Source organism: Melospiza melodia, chromosome 3 (assembly GCF_035770615.1).
Source record: "Melospiza melodia melodia isolate bMelMel2 chromosome 3, bMelMel2.pri, whole genome shotgun sequence".
Classification (NCBI taxonomy): Eukaryota; Metazoa; Chordata; class Aves; order Passeriformes; family Passerellidae; genus Melospiza; species Melospiza melodia.
Window position 1 is genome coordinate 4,000,490 of NC_086196.1, and position 20,878 is coordinate 4,021,367.

Below are 20,878 nucleotides of genomic sequence, written 5' to 3' on the forward strand. Positions count from 1 at the left end.
GAAGGCAAATTCTGTATTTAGGGCTTTAAGCTTCATGGGTATGTGGGTGGTGTAACACTGCTTGTTTTGTAAAACCAGAAGTGTTTGGAGGGAGAAAATATTTATCAGCCTAGCAGTTATTATGTTCCATGGAAACACATTTTTCTTCTCCTTTCACTGTTAATGAGCCTCACTGGTAACAGACCATTTTGCTTCAGTATTTCACCAGCAAGTCAAGTGACATTTTTACCTCCTTTCAACATGTTTTCCATTTTTTCAAAGGCAATCTCTCCATAACATAACTACTGCTGCGTATCATACCTCTGTAGTTAAGAGGACAAATTGTTCTCATAAAGCACAAGGTGTCTATTCTGATAAGATCTCACTAAGAGATGCCCTAGAGTATAAATTTCCTCCAGAAAACAAAGGTGTGCAAATGCTATGTATCACCCTAAAACATTCTGGTAAATGAAAGAGAATCCAAATCAGCCTAACAATAAAAGCCAAGATATGAAAGCCTCCCTTGTCTCTGAAATCACACTGACAGTGAAACACTCTGCTTACAGCCACAGCCTGGCTTCCACTGGCAAGTAGAATCCAGCTACCTGGAACATTTCAATGGCCATACACCTGCTACTACAATTCAACTCAAAACCCCAAACACACATTCTGTCCTATATTTCTATTTGAAAGATGATTTGCTTTAACAGCACAATTATGGGAGAGAAAATGGTTTTAAGGATGCATTTCCTAGAACATTAACACTTTCCTGCTTCAAAGTACAACTATACCTAACATATTCTACTAATGAAAAACTATTTCAGACTCATTCCCTTTTTAAAGTACAAAAGGTTGTTTCTAAGAAAGCTTTGTGTAACTCACACAAAACAAAGCTAAACAAAACACTGCTGAAACAAAGGCATCCTTGAATATGCTTCCACTGGAAGAGAGGCAGTGTAAAAGCTGCCTAAACTGATTATGGAAGCAAGCCTTATACACTTTGCTAGCAGTAAATACACAATTTAATTTCAAACTCAGATACTTAAGTATTAACTATAGAGATAAGATTTTTTTAATTTTCTGAAAATACAATTTTAAAAATTGCTGTAGGTTATCCTAAAAACATCCACTATGCAAATGCTCTTCAGACTTGAAGTTTTCTCTCTTTATGAATGAAGAAAAGTCATCAGTAATACTGAAACAAACCTTTTTGTTAGTTCATTTGGATTCGGTTTTAAGTTGCTTAGTGGAAGTCCAGGAGGATGCCATTAATAAACTATAAAGAAATTCACTCATGTTTATAAGGATGTAGTCATGATTATAATGTTTAATGTCCCAGAAGTATGGGACAATTCTATCTCCTATGAGCAACTTCAGAATGATTTAAAGCAGCCCATTTATGTAGGAACTGAATGAAACTGGCAAGTTACTGAGAGTGATCACAGCACCAGACTGTTTCCATCACAAGCACAACGCCACAACTTGCCCAAGTTTGCTTCAGGAGAAAAAGAAGACAGGACTTAGAAGCATTTAATTCGTTTTAATTAGTTTTGTGTCCAACTAAAACTTTCTCTGCCTTATACCGGGGATGCTTACAAACTGAAATGCAAGTTGCTGATGCTTTAGTGGTACTTCCAAGCTCTGTGTGCATCTGTGGATCTAGAGGAAAGTTCCTGCAGTCAGCACTGGTCTTCCACAGTGCGCGTTGCTGACATTTTGTGTTTGGCTGTTAGCACCAGCTGCACACCAGAGATTTCAGCCAAGACAACGTTCGCAGCAACAGATGAGCACATCAGAGGAACAGTGTCAAAGGTTACTGCACATCAGGTGTCCACTTCCTGCTTTTAATGCCGAGGAAGGTTTGCTAAAACCCTTGTCTGAAACATCACTGAGGAGGCACACAGTTCCCTCCACAGACAGCAGTGATACTGTACTTTCAGGAGAGGTCTTCTCCTGGGAAAAGATAAACTACTTGTTAAGATCTCAGAGTTGATGGGCTAGTAACAATAGTGTTTAGAGGCAAACACCTGAACAGGTTACAAATTCAAAACCAGACTGCCATGAACCCTCGAAGCTGAAGTTAGCTCACAGTCCAGCTGCACTCACTGAGCTCCTTCCTCCGAGCCCTGTGCTCTGGCAGAACCCATGACTGACCAGCCCACTGCCACAACAGCTGCACACCAGGCAATGAAACAAACAGCGTCTCCAACACCCACCAGAAGAGGAGACAGGATGGCTCCTGCAAAGCAGCTCACAGAGGCAGCTCAAATCAAGCATGTGCTACCCACTGTGGAAAAAATAAAAAAATCACATTCCTCATTCAGCTGGTGGAACAATGATTATAGCCCTGACTTTACAATAAAAGACAGAGGCACCGTCCCACTGAAAATTTCACAAAATTTCACAATTGCTTCAGGAAAAAGGGAACACCCAAAACAATTACTGATACTCAAGACCAGCTTTTGTCACATTCCCTGATAGCAATCCAAGCACAAAAACCCATTTGTGTGTTTGTCAGAAACTGAAGATGGGAAACACTCTTATCAAGTCAATTGAAAAACTAAAGTAATTTTATTTTCTGGAGTCAAGGCAAAGAACAGGGGTGAATTTTCCATTAACAAAAGGTCTAGACATTTCTGATAAACAGTGTGCTTCTGTCTCAGTGGCAGGCAGACATTTACAGCAAACCTGGATAGTATCAACCAATATACTAAAAAATGCACTTTTAATAACATTAAATTCCTGGCGTCACTACTCTCTCTTAAAAACTGAAATTATGAGCTCCAAGTAGTGAAACCTGTTAAGCAGCTGATCAGCAAAAAGCTGCTCAGCCAGGCCTGGTAAAGCATCAGTGCTAGACCAGAAGCAGGCCAAGCAGGACACAAACAAGTCACTTGCTGGAAACAACAGTGTTATACAAGTTTCCAGTACATACTTTCCTACAATACACTGATTATCAAAAATATGGAACTTAAGCCAGAAAAATAATCTCAACACATAAATTTGTGGGAAGTTGTGGGAAAAGCCTGGAGCAACACACAGGGGATGGAAAAAGCCATTGCTACACTAACTATGGTAGCACCAGAGTGCCTTTTTTCTTCTTCTTCTTTTAAGACTAGGAATTGTGACTTTGAATAAAGAGAACTTGTATGCAGTAACTGGCAGGTTAATATTAAATCCACTCCACCACTGTGGTCAGTTGATTTACCCTGGTTACCTGTTTATAGCTAATAAAACAGCATGCAAATTTTGTAGCCTCTTTCCATTAAACCCACCTCTCAAAAGACAAAGTAAAGAAGGAAAAGTTTATAGAGAAAGAAGTGATAATCATATTCACTACTCAGGCTCCTCACAGCATCAGCAAGAGAAAGAAAAACAGAGACTAGGAAGAGAGGGCTCAAGCTTTCAAGGACAGACATTGCTTCATCAGAACATGTATCATCAACATTTTCTGGCTATAAAACAAAGTTCAAACTGCCTGGAATGTTATCAGCGCTGTTGGGTGGAGAAGGGTTAGGGTTAAAATGGCATACACACGGATCACTCAAGAGATGAGAGGGACTCCTGAAGTCTAGACTGATGGGGGTTTGATCAAATAGAATGACAGGCAAGTCACTGAACCAGCATTAGGAAGAGAGAGAGCGTAGCCACTTGTCTCTGTTTGCACAGCAAGAATCCAAGTACCTTGTCAGCCCTGAAAAACAACACTTCATCTGCTCCTATTCCATACCACCACTGGCTGCTGCCATACCTCAAGGGGCACCCTGGAATTACACTTACTGCCACACTCAAACACCACACACCCTGTACACACTGCTGAACTACCTGCAGCAGAGCTGAATCTCAAACTGCCTCACCAAAAAGCATAAACAAAGGACATTAATGAGATACAGTGCTACACAGTATTACTGCAGAAGCCTGAAAAATACACCTCCTCCTTTATCTCTCCCCAGATACTGACTGAAAAAACATAACAAAAATCCAGACTTCCACTACACAGGTTAACAAAGTGAAAAAAGATGGCAGTGAAAAGCAAGGAATGCTAACACTCATAAGTAGCTGGCTGGTCTGATGATGGATTTCAGCTCCTCTAATCTCTCATTAACCAAACACCTTCAATATGCAATACACCCATCATAGCACCCATCTCTGGCTTGAGATGACCACAAGGAAACAATACCAGCCACCCTTGGGTGCAGGAGTGTGAAACTTCCAAATGAAGGCAACCAGCCTGGATCACTCACTCATTTAACTGAAGCCAGAGAAACCACAACAAATATTCCTTCCTCTATTTAAAAAACAAAAATCACCAAAGTAAAAAATACTGACTGCTGACCCAAGTTTGTGCCCAAGTGGATGCAGCAAGTAGTGCTTGCCCTGTGGTGAGTCTGTGGGCTGCAGCAGCCTCCACGAGCCTGCTGGAATGAACAAAAAGCAAACAACACAGCACATGTCACAGAGCTGCAACAGGATTTACATCTTGTTCTGACTGCAGTAGGTGCACAAAGGCAATTCATTATTTTCATCTGGTGGCAGGTCAGGCAAGGCTTTACACATTCATCTTGCTGATGGAGCAGATGCTAAAAACAAAACAAGCCACAGCCTCCCAATGAGAAACTGGCATCACAGAGTCTTGCTGCCTTTAGCTTTTTTAGGAACTCTCTGTTTTAGGAACTTCCTTTCATCTCAAATGGGTTTGTTGCTGCTTTCTTGGGTATAGGCTTTACTACACTTTTAAACTTCTGTTGTGTCGATTCCAGTAAGTACTTTAAAAAGAAAATTCTACCCAAGGCTGGAGTCAGCTGTACCAAAACCTGATTTAATTTTTGGTTTTATTTTAACAGCAGCTTACCAAGAATAACCAGGAGAACTCTCCCTTGAGAAGAATAAAACTTCACTACCACTGAACTGACCTAACACCTACAAACCTCCAGCATCCTCCTGCAAAACCATGTCTTGAAGCTTAAATGAGGAATCTTGGGGAAGAGAAATGAACAGAACCCAGAGACATCAACATCAGTCGTTATCAGGCTTTTACAAAATTGTTATTTACTGAATTAAACTCAGTTAATACTTACCTTTATAAACAAATCAAAACTCACAGATTTAGTAAGACCTTGAAATCAGCATTGGGCAATAGAAGTGCAACACAGTTACAATGACAGCATTAATGCAGAGATACTTTAATTGCTGTTTTAATGATACATCACATCTACTGAAGCTTTTAAAGATGTTTTTATTATGGTTTTATAAATTTTTATAAAACCACCAAAGCACTTTAAAGAATCATGCTTTCTTGTGTAATACATAAAACTAATTTCATACTGTGCTTCTGAAAGTCTACCATGCTGTTTTTCAAGTTATTTTACAGATGGCACATTTAAAAAAAAACAATGGAAGCAGAAACTTCTAGTGACTGCAATGCAACAAGGCATCCAAACCAAGATGTTTCATTACAACTAAGTTAAAGTGTGAGTGCATTATGTAATAAACAATAGCAGTTTGGTCATTTCATCTTAATTCTGTTTACAACAAAACTAACATTTGTGCTTCACATCCTAAGATCCCATAATATAAACATAAGTTCTGTGCTGTAAAATTCCCGACAAATTATTGTCCAAAAAGAAAATCATATCTAAAGCAGGAGACCAAATCTACTCACTTTCCTCAAGAATTGCTATATTTAAGACTAATATGACATACCAAACACAATAAGGCACAATGGGTGGTACAAACAAATGAATACAGTTGTCCATGAAACTTGTTCTCTTCCACAAATACTAAAATATGTACCGCTCAAGATAAATTTTCTCTTAAAAATGAAATACATCATCTTGTTATGAAAGTCCTATACAAAAATTTAAAATTTACACCATCTGAGCTGCCAAAAAAATAAAAAAAGTGTATCGATTTCCCACAAAACTATATTTCTTGCCAGCACATCCAGCCACTGGGAAGAAGATATCCCAGCACTCTGGAAAAGAAAAGCATTATTTCCCCTGTGTTTAAGACAAAAATATTGTATTCTGCATACAGTAGTGTATTAAACTTAAAAAAGCCTAGGACTATTAAAATTACAATATTGATTTGGAAATTATTGGTTTACTGCCTGGATGAAATAAGGCACTTTCTTCCAGCAGGCTGCACTTTTCGTGTGTATGGAGACGATGAATCAGGTTCTGGTTAAAAACAAAAAGGGGCTCAGTGAGGTCCCAGGAGACGACAGGAACATTTCAACAGCAGGGGAAGACACAGGAGGTAAAACCTGGAGATGGAACTCTACACAGAAGTGGTCACTCTGTCAATGGCATTATTGACCTCGTTTTTGTTTGAATCCAGTCCTTTAGCAGCATTCATATCATTCCGTAAATTCTCCACTGTCTTTTTCATGTTCTTTAATTCTCCAGGGTGTGGAGTGGCTCGCCTTAGAAGTGTTCTCTAAAAATAAACAGTGCAATAAGTGGTTTTGCCTTTGTCTCTCTGCAAAAACAACACACACTTAAAAGGCTTCAGCATTCACATATCAAATAGTAAGTATCAATTTTTTTCCTTTTTTCCCCCCTTTTCCTTTTCAAACTACAGTGCTCTGTGCTGAGCATTACTTTAAAAGCTACTTGTGTATGAAGACAGGGAAAGAGGTTTTAAGAAGTCTCTAAGAGCAAATTTTGTCCTCTTTTGGAATACTAATCTGAAAGCCATTTATGTGAAGTACAATTAAAAGTTATGAAGTGGAGATTTCTTTCATAACTATACTTGGGGACTTTTTTTCTCCCCCAAAACCATACAAGTGATTTAAGATCACACTTACAGCATTCATCTGATTTTGAAAGAATCCCACAAGATCTCTTTACAGTTTTAAACAGTGCTTGTGTGGAGCTCCATTTGCCTTTCAGCCCCACCACACAGTCTAGTTCTCTAGTTAATTGAGAACAAGCACCTTGAGAGGGAGCATTTCTCTCCCACCTTAGACAGAAGAATGTATATCATTGTGCTGAAACCTTTACAAGGAAAACAAGATTCACAAAAACTCCAGTTAGCACCCAGACTGGAGACAACAGAACACCACAAATACAATATAGGTATAATACATGTATACATGCAATTACTTTTTAGTGGCATGCATGTAAACTGTACAGAGAACAGCAGAACTGATGACCCACATGGGTGCTTTGGTCAAGACTGCTTTGGAAATCTGCCCTTTGTTCTCCTCAGTAAGATCATTAACTTCTCTAATAGGAAGGTTCTTGCTTCAAATCAGGCAAATCAAGCACTTATCCTCAACAGCTGAGCCCTCACTACTCTATGGACATTCTCAGGTTGGCAGAGCTGGTAAGCAGCATCATTCTGAACTCCCTATCAGTCAGTGAACCAAGCCTGCTAAGAGACACTTTGTTTCTGCTGCTTTGGAGTAAGCAACTACCTTACTACCTTACTACTTGCTCATTTCCAAACTAAACTAAGAGGTTTTGTAGTCACTTTTAAAACTAAAACAATCCAGACAGTGCCCTGAAGGATCTCAAGCTGAGATCTAATGAGGACCACCAGCAACGTTTCAGAGCATCAGAGCACACTGAAAATGTGACTGAAGCAGTGTTAATCTTTACAAGGAGTTTTAATTGTTAATAAAAGCTAGTAAAACTACAGATCGTGTTGTGTTTTGATCCTCAGGATATGCAGAGCCCAACTTAATGGAGAGGTCTTATAAGTACAGTGACAGATGTTCCCACATCCTTTGTTTAAGTGGGAAACTAATGAGCAACATTCCTGCTGTTCATGGATACTATGGTTGGTTCAATGCAAATGGTGGAGTTAAAAAAAAAAAAAAAAAAAGAAAAAAAGAATGAGAGAGAGCACAAAAGAGACTGGAAATAGAAATTATAGAAATTAGAGAGACAAACAATAGCAAACTTAATGGAGACACATGCCAGAGTGCTGGAATCCTAAATTAGACCCTATATACTTTCAGGCAGTAAAGCTTCACAGATGCAGAGAAAGATCCTATCTTCTTTCTGGAAACAAAACATCATGAGCAGACAGAAGAAAACAAAGCAAAGCAGAAGACTATCCTGCATCAGAATATGAAAGTTATATTCAAAGCAGAAAAAACAAAGGCATTCAAAGTCAACATAAAAAGTTTCAGCAGCCAACATGAACAGTTTCTTTTCCAAATGTACACACAAAGCATGCAGTCCAAGCTGAAATATTGACAGCAAGAGTGCTCACAGACGTTTTATACTTCTGCATTAATTTCACAGTATCTGGAGGTATCCAAAGGCTTGGAAAACATACCATTTCATTTTCCTCTTCATCTTTTTCATCTTCTAAGAAGCGAATTGCACTGACTCTGTTCACCGCCCGCTCATTCCACGTTTCATCTGACATCTCATTCACCAAACTCTCCAATGCACCACATCGTGGTAGGTTATCTGTTAGAACAGGAAAATGTAACTCAAGATTCACAGCAACATGCATGTGAAGTCACACAATCAACATGCTTTATTGTTCATAATTGCAACATCTGCACAATCACTCATCCAATACTTACAAGTGGCTATTTCTACTGGTTTTGGAAGAAAACAGAACATGCATCAGTTTTCTTTTATCAAGTACATACACTTAATGGTTTCTGTATAAATTAGGAATTTCTGTACTTGGACTGTTTCAGAGTTTTGGAGTATTGGCCATATAATTTAATATACTTGCCACTATAATGCTTTTCTTGTGGAACATGGCTGCCAGCTGACATTAGCCAGTTCCCTAAACAGCATTCCATAACATAGGATCATTGCTTTTACTAACCTCATCCTTTCAGTATTGCTAGGCAAATACATCCAACAATCTAAATTCCATGCTTTCTACCCTTGAAGCCACGAGATTCATCAGGAGAAGAGGAAATCTAATTTCTAGTAGTGATGTCTTTAAAGAAAGTCAAGTCAACCTCTGTTACTCTTCCTGAACTAGCTTAATCCTCTCTAATTCCAATGGGGTTAATTCATACATCTATTTTAATTCTTAACTACCCTTCAAATCCAGGAGCTGAAAACAGAGACTTTTCTACACTACCCCTGTTTTAATGGTTTCTATTTGCTCCAGCCATATATGATTGAAACATTGGAATTAAGCCTGGCTACCTACAAAACAGATACCCACAGCAGAATTTTTCTCCTCAGGCCCCTTTGTACTCAGTGGAGAAGAATCCACATGATTTTCTTTTAAAAGTCCATTCTTGGATGGGATAAATCACTCTCCAGTCATTACAAAAGAAATTTAAATACTAGCTCAGATGAATCCCCTTGAGTGTTCACATGCAGCTCTAAAAGCTTGAGGAGAAAAACATTCAGAAGTTACTGGAGCAGCAACACAGCCAACAAAAGAGTTTATGGTTCCACCTGGCCCAGAGGTAAGTTTCATCACAGGAGGTAAAAGCAACTTATACTGCAATTCTACACTTGTTAATGAATATAATAAAGCTACTGTATGGCACCTGTGCTTGAAAGAAAATTAGCTTGCTAAAAAGTAAAAAGTCCACTGTTTACTATTTGCTATGCAATTTATTTTGCTGGTAAAGAAATTGAAGATGGAAAGCCACCATTTTTCCATATACACATGTATATAAGATGTATAATCAATGTACACAAATATGGACACCACTACTGGGCCCACTTGGCAAGCCTCAAAACAGTGATATGAGTAATGCTTTTTCTTCCAGATCTGTATTTTATTTATTGTAGCTGTCATTGTATTTTCAATAACACTCAGTGCCAATTTTTGAAGTCTCCTGAAGACTAACAGGATAATAGAAAAAAAAGGTTTAATATTGAACATTCAACCAGAACTTTGCTACTCTGCTCACTAGAGCTTATGCATATTTTACAAACCTTTATGGGACAACTCAGTAAACAAAGAAGTAATAATTCTGAACATAATGAAAAGCTGGCTCTAGGCACTCACCTTGGCAACCAGACTCAGAAGGCATCTGAGGAAGTAATACACATGTTAAAATCTTTTCTCCTGTTTCAGGGTCTGTGTCAGTCTGAAATGTCAGCAGAGGTTGGGACTGGTTATCAGACAGCCACAAAGCCTTCAGCCTTAACGCAGTCAGTGAAATGGGAAGATAGGTCAGCCTAGTTCAAAACAGGAAAGTAAAAAAGTCAGGGCAGTGCCTGAGAGTCTTAATAGATGGTCACAAAGTCAACTCCAGTATACATCATTGAGTTGGAACAAACAGGATTGAAATTAATGCCTGTAACAGAAGGCATTGCAGTAGTCATCAATTCCAACTACTCCATTCTTTAAAAAAAAAAAACAAAAAACAAAAACAAACAACAAACGCGCACCTTAACTTTATTATAACTTTATAATGCTCTGAAGCTGAAAACCAGGTAAAGCTATTCTGAGCTTTCTCTACTGCAGTAAAGTGCCCTGGAAGGCAGACAGCTGCTTCCCATCAGGAGCTTTACATGTGAACAGTGGCTAGAACAGAAATACGTAAGGGCCTGTGAGACAATTAGACTGCACAGATGAGATACCATTAGCTTTTCTTCTGTTTTGGAGTTGCTTTTTTATTTAACTTCCTACTAAGAAGCTGAACTAATTTGCTGGTTTATGCTTTAATCCACTCATTTTTGTGTGTTGATGTTTGAAGATTTGTGAGAAGCTGCAAGGTCAAAGTGGCCTTCCTTGTTACTCACACTGTACCATGAAGATACAACACTCAATATTGGTGACACTTGACATTACAGCTTGGTAGCTCCACCTGCAGCTCTATCCATGCCTAGATTCCCCATTTTAATACAGAAATATATGAATCCAGAGGATTTTTTTAAAAATCCAATTTCTTCCTCAGGGTCAAAGTAATCCAAAAATCACACTCATGACAACACACAATTTATGCTACTTTTGGCCCAGGGGGAAGACTACTTTGACAATTTCAACAGTAACACTGACATGAATGTCATAACTGGTTTTTTATTACTCTCTTCTTAGGCATAATATCTTTTGCTATCAGAAAGAATTAAGTAAATACAGCAAAAGAACATGAAAATACAAAAATCTCTTGCCTGTTTCCAGCAACATCCAGGACATGAAGTTCAGTGGCCTGTGAAATTTCAGAGGGAATTCGAGATAATCTGTTGTCACGTACAGAAAAGACGTTAAGACTGCAGCAGCCCCCAACCTACATTTGAGAAGAGGGGGGGGAAAAAAAAAAAGCAAGTCTGGTTTTGTTGCAGTACCACAGTGTAACAAAGGCATGCAGTGCGGGTCACCGAGTGTGTCACAGCACATTCGAGTTACAATGCCTGCCAGACACTGCCCCAGAGGTACAGACTGCAAACAAGTGTCAGCTTCTGAGAAGCCTGACCTAAAGCAAGTCTGCAGGAGCACTGTCTTGAACATCTGTATCTGCAAATAATGGATAACTTTACATATAGGTCACATTCTAGCTACCTTTCAGAGCCTTCCACACCCAGAAGAAACCAGTAACCACACAGAAGCTATTCTGTGCCCAACAGTCACAAACAACCATACACTTAACGCTTTCTAGCTCTAGGTTTTACATATTAATTCATTCTTTCCTCATGGCAACTTTTTATCCAAGCAAGTGCAATGGGCCTTGAAGCAAGGCAAAATGCTAAATATACCAACCAACTCCCAAAATTTGTTGAGTCCACAAAGATTAATGAAGAGCTCACTAGAAGCAGAACACTGAGTAAAATCTTTGATGCCCTGATTCATTAGAAGCACCTCATTTCAACACAATTCCACATGAACTGGCCTTCTTTAATCTAATATCTTCTGTCTCTATCAATTTATCCAAATATAACCATTTGCATTCTTTGAGTGCAAAGACGGCATTTTTCAGTTTTACCTTTAAAAATCTACATCTTGCACCAAAGGGAGCTGCTTTCAGAAAGACTAACTCCCCACAATTGATTTAAAAAAACTCATTCCAACTTTATGTTCGAGAGGGAACTTCTATAAACAGGAAGATTATTAGCTGTAGCAACTCAAAAGCTGCTTCAAGTAACTCTCTGTTCATATTAACAAAGGAAACTTACCTTTGTTTGCTTATCATACAGTTTCAAAGAGCATTGTTGTTTGTTTGCCAGTTCCAAAACTCACCAGAAGAAGGGGAAAAAAGATTTTTCCTTTCTTACTCCAAGTAATAGCAAAATATCCCAATGCCATTTCAAGCTTTCAAGTTAAGCTGACTTAGAATCTAATTATAGAGTTAGAGTCCAAACTAAACCCCAAAGTGGAAAATCTCAGTTCAAAAATGAGAGGACATCTATAGTGACATACATCTAAGAAGGTTCTCCTCTCACACTACAGCCAATATGCAACTATGCCTTGGCCAGGAGTCCCCAAAACTAAGATGAAATTATTGTGTTCTTGTTAACTGTCAGTTGTGTCTTTGCAAAACCCACAATTCAGTCCAAACCCAAGACTGAGATTAAAGACAAACAGCACAAAATATTTTAACTAGTCAAAGGAAAAATAGTGTTGATTTAACATACACTATTTACTAAGGAAAAAGCCACTTTTAAAGGATGCAACTGTGACTCACAAAATAAAACAAATGGAGCATTTACATTCCACTCACCTTCCTTTGTATCATAAATGCTTTTTAACAGAAGAAAACAGCAATCAGCTGCTCAAGGCTTCTGATTCACAAGCTATTTACAGCAGAAAGTTCAAGTGCTACATTCTTAACAAAACAAAATCTGTGCTATTTCCCTTAAATCACTGCACTTTTAAGATGCAACTATTTCACAAGATTATCAGTTTTCCCAGCCCTGTGTGCACAACAGAAGCATGAACCTTGCAAGCCATTTTAGCTTGTGAATCAAAGCCCTTGGAAACCAGCACTCAAATAGTAAGCAAACATTTCTTGGTTCAAGAATTCCACTATTCACTTTAAAGCATGTAAAAATTCTTAAATAATGTGCCTTCACACGTTCACAGAACACAGTGTGATATTTAAAACAATATATACACACTAAGTGTCTAATTGGTGTTGCTAACATGAGGAGCCGTGAAAAGCAAGAAATACAATTAGGGAATGTTAATGAGCTGGCAAGTGATGCCCTCAGTGTACACAAAGTGTCCCTTTCCATGAATGAAGTTTGTGTTACTCAGTCTTGGAGCATGGAGATCCAAACAGGTTAGCCAAACAAACAAAGTAAAGCCATGCAGTCCTGATGAGACCAAAATTTCTGTAATTTTGACAATGGAAAAATGCAGCAGTGGAATTGGGACAGCCTGAGTCGTCATGCATTTAAAAAGCAGCTTAATGAAAGGAATAGGAGAACCATGGACTGAAGAATACTTACAGGGTTATCAATTTACCTGACCCATAATTTTCCAAGCGGCTAACAATTAAGAAAATACAAGAGATGTTCAATTTATTTTTCTTTATCCATACTGGACAAGAGCATGCCAACAAATGGAGACAGAGCATACATTCTTCTACTGCCAAAGAGGGTTGTAACTCCTGAATCATTTAAACTTCAGTTAATTTAACTTTGCTTTCTATCAGTCAACAGGCTGCTGTTCAAAGGTTTTGTTTCATTCAAAGGTAGTGAAGACCTTTTATTTTAATAGGGTAGTAGGGTAGATAAAAAAGAGACACTGAATTTTTTTTAATTGAACTGTTTTTAGAAAATGCAGACAGCATTTAACAGGCAGCATTGAATGAGATACCACAAAGGAAAAAAAGACAAGCTGACAGTTAAAAATCAACTAAAATCTCTGTCATTTCAAACAAAGATGGCACCCATCCAGCGGTACAGAAAGACACCAGGTCCAATGTCTGCAAACCTAAACACGAAGCCACACCACGGAGGCAAAGTGCACACACTACACGGCATGCGGAAAGGAAAACGCCACGGGGGCCACCATGAAGCCACACGGTACCAGAACACCCCTGGTTCGGCTCAGAGTGGCTAACTGAGGCAGAGCCATGCTTTCCAAGGGTCACATGCTCACAACAAACTGTGCCAGACCACCACATCTGCACCAAGGACACAGCCGAGGCCACAAGCCCATTCACCAGTTGAGCACACGCTGCATTTCCAGCACGGACTTCACTTAATGGGGACAAGCATGTGCTTAGTTCTAGGCACGTGAGTAACTGCTCCAAGGACTGGAGGCTTAAAGAAGTCCTCACACTCTTCTGTAGTGAGCAGGACATCAAGAAAACATCTCACATGAGTTGTGCATGCCTAAGTCGTGCTCCTGAGACTTAGTTCATTTTAGCAACTTTAGTTTAAGGGTTATTGGCTTGTCACATCACGCCAACTCCAAAGAACAGTGAGCCTAGATAAAGGAAAACCACAAAAACAAAGCCCACAGGTCAGTCAGGCAGTAAATGGTCATTACTATGAAGTGCTAGTTTTAAGATCATTGGTACTATAAAGATGGAACAAAACTGCATATTTGCATTCAGGTGGGCTTGATGGAGAGGATGATTGTCACTAGGAGACCTCTGGATTCCACACAAAACTTCAACCCTTTAAACCCTTTAATGGATGATCTTATTGCTCTTTTCTTCTGTCTCAGTCTGAGGCTCATCTTTCTAACAGCTTCCTCATTCTGGAGGAACAGTAAGGCTTGGACAAACACAGGACTGTCAGCTCAGCTGCTAAAACTCCTCCCATGTTCTCATCATGACCAGCATTTAGCATTTCACCCTCCTGCTTTTTTCCATTCATACATCCAGTACTAGACATCTTAGACAGTCTTCCACAAACTGCAAGCCTTACAAGAATGCTGGTGTTTCTAATGACTCTAAAGTACATCCGTTTACTACTCAAAAGCTCTGAATCAATTCTGCTGTCCTTTACCAGTTAGCATCTTCCACACAGCTATAAGCAATGCAAAAAAAAATACATTATGACAAATACTGTAATGATCAGTCTTCAGTTGTCATGTGAATAGCTAAAAGTCCAGTGACACATCTCTTTTATTCAACTCTCAAAACAGCTGTCAGCACCAAAACCTCTCACAGACTTATACAAGCCTGATAAATATAGTGGTAATTTAAACACAGCTCCTCTTGTGTTGCAAAATCTTTTACAGCATGTCATATCCAACATTTTGTTTGGGTTCAAAGTAAATGAAGTCAGAATTTTCCTTGGCTCCACATAAAGTATGCTAATTCTTTAACTGCAAGCACAGAATACATTTAGGGGTGGAAAGAACTGCCCGATTCATAATTATTAACTATTATTCTCTTTTTATTATTAACTTTAGAATTGCTACGAAAATCTTCAGCAAACTCACTTCAACACCTCCTGCACCACTGGTGAATGGTAGGAGAGGAGCTCACCAAGACAGCTTCTCAGCCCTCTGACTCAACACAAGTTTAAGTTTTCCTGCACTTTTGCTTAGTACCCTTTTTCTTTTTACCTCTGAGACACACATACTTCTACACAAATGAAGAAAGAGACAGGACATCAAAAGTTAAAATCAGAAAAAACAAAGTGGTCTCTATTAATTTAAAAAAAAATTTAAAAGCACAGTTATTGCCAAAAAATCCCCTGTAGTTCTACCTAATGGAGTAATAATTCTCACAATATACCTCAGAGCCAGGAAGGACACATTACCAGATCTCTGCTGGGTGTAAAGACTCATTAACAAAAGCTATAAACTGGAAAACATTCCAAGGAGGTTATTTATGCAAGCGCCAAAATCAACACACCAGTTTCATCAGCATTCCTGTGCCAGGGTGGGATTTCAACACCAAAGAGTCACCAAGCAGGTCTTTCAAGTTTAAGGGGAAAAACATTTCTAACTATGAACAGGTTTAGACATTCTCAGTTCTTGCTGAAGTCTGTTTTACCACTTCAGTCGGAGAGGCACTGAGCTGCAGAACGAGATGCTGCAGATGAAATCTATCAGTGACTCAAGCCTTGGTCACACATTCAGTTCTTCCAGGTTTTACCTTTATCACCATACAATACAGAACAACCTTTGAACCAGGAAACTTTGAAGGTATATTTGCATACAAACTTCTCAATAATCCCAAGTCAAGACATTTTACACCACAAGAAAAAGAATGGTTTTACAAGTGTGCCTTGAAGCCATCTTGCAATGTAGTGGTTTAATACACTGACTCAAAATCAAATTCTCTTAAAATGTTAACAAAACAAAATCAAATCAACATCCTTCTATCCCCTTTCCCCCAAAAAAACACACCCCACCACAGAAAAACTAAAACTCAGATTGTATCACCAGGCACATAATTTTCACCATCCTACCTATAAGAGTGGTCTTTGCTACAGGACTAATTCTGGCAACACCAAGCAGATACAATATTGGGTAGATGTACTCTTCTCTACAGCTGAATTCCACTTTTTTCTACACACATTACAAACTCTGTCTCTACCCCTCTCCAACAGAAACCAGTAACAGCCTCTCCCACATCCAGTTTTTATTGGGATGAAGACCACACATGCACAGCTGCTCTAGCACTTTGTAAGGCAGAGAAAGAACAGAAGAGGTAAGAAAAACACATAAAGGAAAAGATACTGAGGAAAAATATCTCCAGTGTATACTCTACTTCTGCATCCAACTCTGCTTCTGCGAGTTGGGACTCACAAGTATTGATTTTGTACAAGTACTAATTTTAATGTGCAGAGGTCTGAGACCCCAGTCTTGGCCTTACTGTCTCAGGAAACATCTTAAGCAACACTGAGCAGGCAGGGTGTTTAAAATTACTTCTGTCAGAGCCTTGAGCTTGAGTTGTTTATTCTTTCTATGTTTAACATTACCAGCTTGGAATTCAAATGCACTGATCAAGAGTGAGGTGACCCTGCAGTTAGAGAAGGGCTGACTTCCTTTAAAATGAAATAATAAAAAATTAAATATTGGCAGAGCAAAGCATAAAATCTTTACATGTAATTTCAAGGCATTTGTTCTAATGAGACAAACATATTTGTGTGGACACCTTTAAAGGAAATACAAAAATTCTATTTCAAAATCATTGATAGGGAGCCAAAGAGCTCTGTTTCCCTGCCAAGCTCCCTTGGGAACCACCCTATCTCATTTTTATTTCCTGGACTTCCACAACGCCCCAAAGCTCACCTGATTCCAGACACTACCTTCCATTTCCTCATTACTCACCTTCTCCAAACACAGGCTCATCCCTATCTTCATCCCACTTCTGTGTAGGTGTCCCCCTCCCTCTCTCATGTGCACTAGACACTTTCTCATCTTTCCCTTCACGCCTGGATATCTCCCAGCTCCTTCACCAACTGAGCAACACACTCTCCCTCTGAAAAACATTGCTGGTTCCAAGCCTTCAGTATCTTGCTCAGTATTAATGCCTCTACTGTTCTGCACTGAGCTCCTGACCCCACTACACCCCCAAACAGACACACTCCATGTTCATCCTGCTTCACCTGCTTCTGCAGCTGAGCCCTCTCCTCTTGCCTGCTCCTGTCCCTGCTCCTTCCAAGCCACACTGACTTGCCCTTATGCACCACCTCCAATACTATATATTCCATTAACTGAGAAAAGTACTTATACACAACACAAGCTATTAATGGCCAATCTGGAAATAAACTGTACCAGTAAAACTTTCCATGCAAAACTCAGAACAATTCTGCTCAAAGGTGGAGTGGACATAAAATTGCACAAGTCTCAAGTATGGGTATTTTAGCAAAGAAAGTCTTTTGCTGAATGAACAAAAGATCAGAAAGATATTAAGCTATTAGAGAGCATCCAAAAGAGGGCAACAAAGATGGTGAAGGGCTTTAGGAGAATCTGTGTGAGGAGCGACTGAGGTCACTGGGTCTGTTCAGCCTGGAGAGGAGAAGAATGAGGGGAGACCTCACTGCAGTTACAGCTTCCACATGGAGGAAGAGGAGGGGCAGGCACTGATCTCTTCTCTGTGGTGCAAAGCGACAGCAATGGAGGTAATGTCCTGAAGTTGTGCCAAGGGAGGTGTAGGCTGGGTATTACAGGAAGGTTCTTCACCCAGGGTGGGTGGGCACTGGAACAGCTCCCCAGGGCAGTGGCCACAGCACAGCCTGACAGAGTTCAGGAAGTGTTTGGACAATGCTCTCAGGCACATGGGATGACTCTTGGGGTGCCATGTGCAGGGCCAGGAGGTGGACTCCTGATGGGTTCCTTCCAACTCAGCCTATTTTAAGATGAAAACTGCTATCACATACCAATCCTAGTAGTCTTCCCAGGGTCCTGTCTCTTGGTAGCCATCATACAACCTGTCTGGGTAAGCCCTGTCACAATTCTTTGTTCAAAACCAGAAGCACCACAGCAGGGAAGACACTGTTCTGCTAGAAAAGCTGCGGTACTCACATGTCTCACCCCTCACCTTCCCTCAATTCGGTGACTGGCCTGTGGTGGCTCAGACCCAGGGCACTGGAATTGTTGCTGCCAGTGCCACAGCAGCATCCTCTACTCCTGCTTGATTCCTTTTCTTCAGACAATCAGCTCTCACCCATCTCCTTGCCACTTCACTTCCTCCTCACACCTCCTTCTTTAGCTGTCCGAGCTCCGTAAGGAAGTGAGCTACAGCTGATGCTCCTCTCAATTTCCATCCATTGGCTGTCACCTGAGTACATAACCTTCCTTCTCCTTAAGTGACTGAAAGTGGAGAACAAAAGCTCAGAGCCATATGTTAGATAGGAAAATTAAGAGGGAGAATTACTTGGAAAAAAATCACAGAGAAAAAATAGTACAAACAGAACCAACACACAGCTCCACGCTCCTATCACAGGATGCTGCTTTCCCAGATTCTTTCCACAATTTACTGCTGAACTAAACTAGTAAACCCTTCATTATATTTAGTTTCACAACACAAACTCTAGCCTCATTTCATTCCACATACTGTTACAACAGACAAGAAGTCCTAGTGCTCATAGTTGTAAAATATGAAGTATCTTGGGTCACATCACGTCCTTATGTTTAAGGGCAGAAGTAGTACAGAGATCTCCAACACCAAAAAGACTGTCAAGACAGTCACTGAGCCACTTTTCAGAGTATGAAACCTTCCCTTTGATATTGGTCACAGAAGTGAGGTAAGGAGAGTGTGGCAGTAGTTTCATACTACATGCAGAAGAGACATTTTGGTGTTGCATTCACCCTACCAGAACTCCAAGTCTTCAAATAGTGCAGGACCTGACATCCACACTGGGAATTACCAGTTAAAAGCTAATTAGACCCAAGTTAGTTACAAGCTAATTAGATCCAAGCCTTTCTGTTCAACTGCAAAGAAGCCACCAAATCACTACAGTTCAGATCTAGTGGACAAGTTTCTGGTTGTGATCAGTTTGCAAAGAATACCCACTGGACCAAAGTTGCCTGCTACTTCTCATAGGCATTTGAAATCAAGAGTTCTCTGTTTCTACAATGTCATCTGCACAAAACTTACCTCTTTGGGCAAGGATGTTAATTTGTTTCTATCAGCATTCAAATTGTTCAGCTTCTTTAGCTTTCCAATGCTCTTCGGCAATGACTGTGGCAACAAAAACAAAATTATATACAAACAATTCATAAATAAACAAGAGTCAGGAAAAACCACTTAACTCACTTTTAAAATTAATTAACAGTCGATCCACTTTCAAAATTGCAGTGTAGTTAATCCTTATTACTGCCAGACTTTCCAAAAAAGATCCAAAGGTTTATATTGCAGAGCAAGTGTCTAGGAATGTCAGTTTCTAACACAAATTCACTCATTAATTATCTCTGCACTACAGACACACAACAGCTGTGTACAAAATGCATGTATATAGGTGTATTATCCAACTTTACATTCCCAAATTTGCTTCTCAGTTAGCTATCCCCTAACTCAGGTGCTATGAATTGACTGTTGGAGAGGCATCTTCTTAACAGTCTTAAGCTTCTAAGTCAACCAAGTACCAACTGAGCTTAAGAAATACTCAAACCTAGTTTATTTAAAGACAGATACTCTCCAAGTGACAGCATCACATGAAGTTTCAAAGTAATGGAAGGAAACACCTAACAGAGGGAATTATTCTGAGATTTTATTTTATTTGACCACACATCACATTTAACACCTGTCTAGAGCAGATCAGCAGAGCAAGGAGCAGTACAAGTTCTGCAATGCTCAGGGCTTCTATTCAGTTCCTGCAAGACTGATCCAGATAATGCACAGCAAAAACTGGCAATAATGCAATACAACACAAATCCCCCATCAAAACCACAACTCAGTAAGTGATACCTGCACTCCACATGCTCCAATTCTCTCACTGGTCATGAAAGACTCAGGAGTGAATATGTGATTGCTTAAGCATTTGAAGGGTGGATTGTTACTACACACAATGTGATCTCCACATTCATTTAACAGGTAAGAAATAAGATGCATTTAAAGAAAATGCACTGCTTAGCAGTAGCAAGGGTGAGTAACCTAATGAGCCAAGTGATTCAGCACTTAACAGCAGCTCTTATTACCACCTGCCATTTGAGCAGCCATGACCATGCATACCTGCAGTTGGTTTTCTGTGAGAACTAGTTCAGTAAGGCTTTCACAGTCTCCAATGGAATCAGTTAGCTGGATCAGTTTGTTCTGATCAACCTTCAAAATGGACAGCCTCCGCAATTTTCCTGGACAGAAACAACAACATGGATTTTTAGTCTAGTGCACCTTTAAATATGTACATTTTTACTGCTGCTGTGAAATTTCCAGAAATCTTCTAAAACAATGAATTTTTTTTTTTTTTTTGTAAAATAAAATAACCCAAGCACACTTCATTTAGTGCTTGCACTATTTCTGTACGTTTTAATACCACTGAATTCATACTCAATATAAATATTCATAGTCAACATTTAAGCATAATAAACTGTAATAAAGTTACAATCTGAAGAATATCTCATGTAAATACCAAGGATGTGTCAACCCAAATGCCTATAA

The 20,878-nt window shown here is 39.4% G+C and overlaps 1 protein-coding gene across 1 annotated transcript in view; it reads right to left on the bottom strand.

The window, feature by feature from the left end:
* Positions 1 to 5,195: 5,195 nt before the first annotated feature.
* Positions 5,196 to 20,878, bottom strand: part of LRRC1 (leucine rich repeat containing 1) — a 68,471-nt gene continuing 52,788 nt past the window's right edge. The window contains exons 9-14 of the mRNA XM_063150683.1: positions 20,453 to 20,571; positions 19,379 to 19,462; positions 11,040 to 11,155; positions 9,931 to 10,103; positions 8,269 to 8,405; positions 5,196 to 6,417 (exon numbers count right to left, since the gene is read on the bottom strand). Of these exons, the coding sequence (XP_063006753.1) occupies positions 6,259 to 6,417; positions 8,269 to 8,405; positions 9,931 to 10,103; positions 11,040 to 11,155; positions 19,379 to 19,462; positions 20,453 to 20,571 (788 nt within the window). The 3' untranslated portion in view covers positions 5,196 to 6,258. The remainder of the gene's footprint in view (positions 6,418 to 8,268; positions 8,406 to 9,930; positions 10,104 to 11,039; positions 11,156 to 19,378; positions 19,463 to 20,452; positions 20,572 to 20,878) is intronic.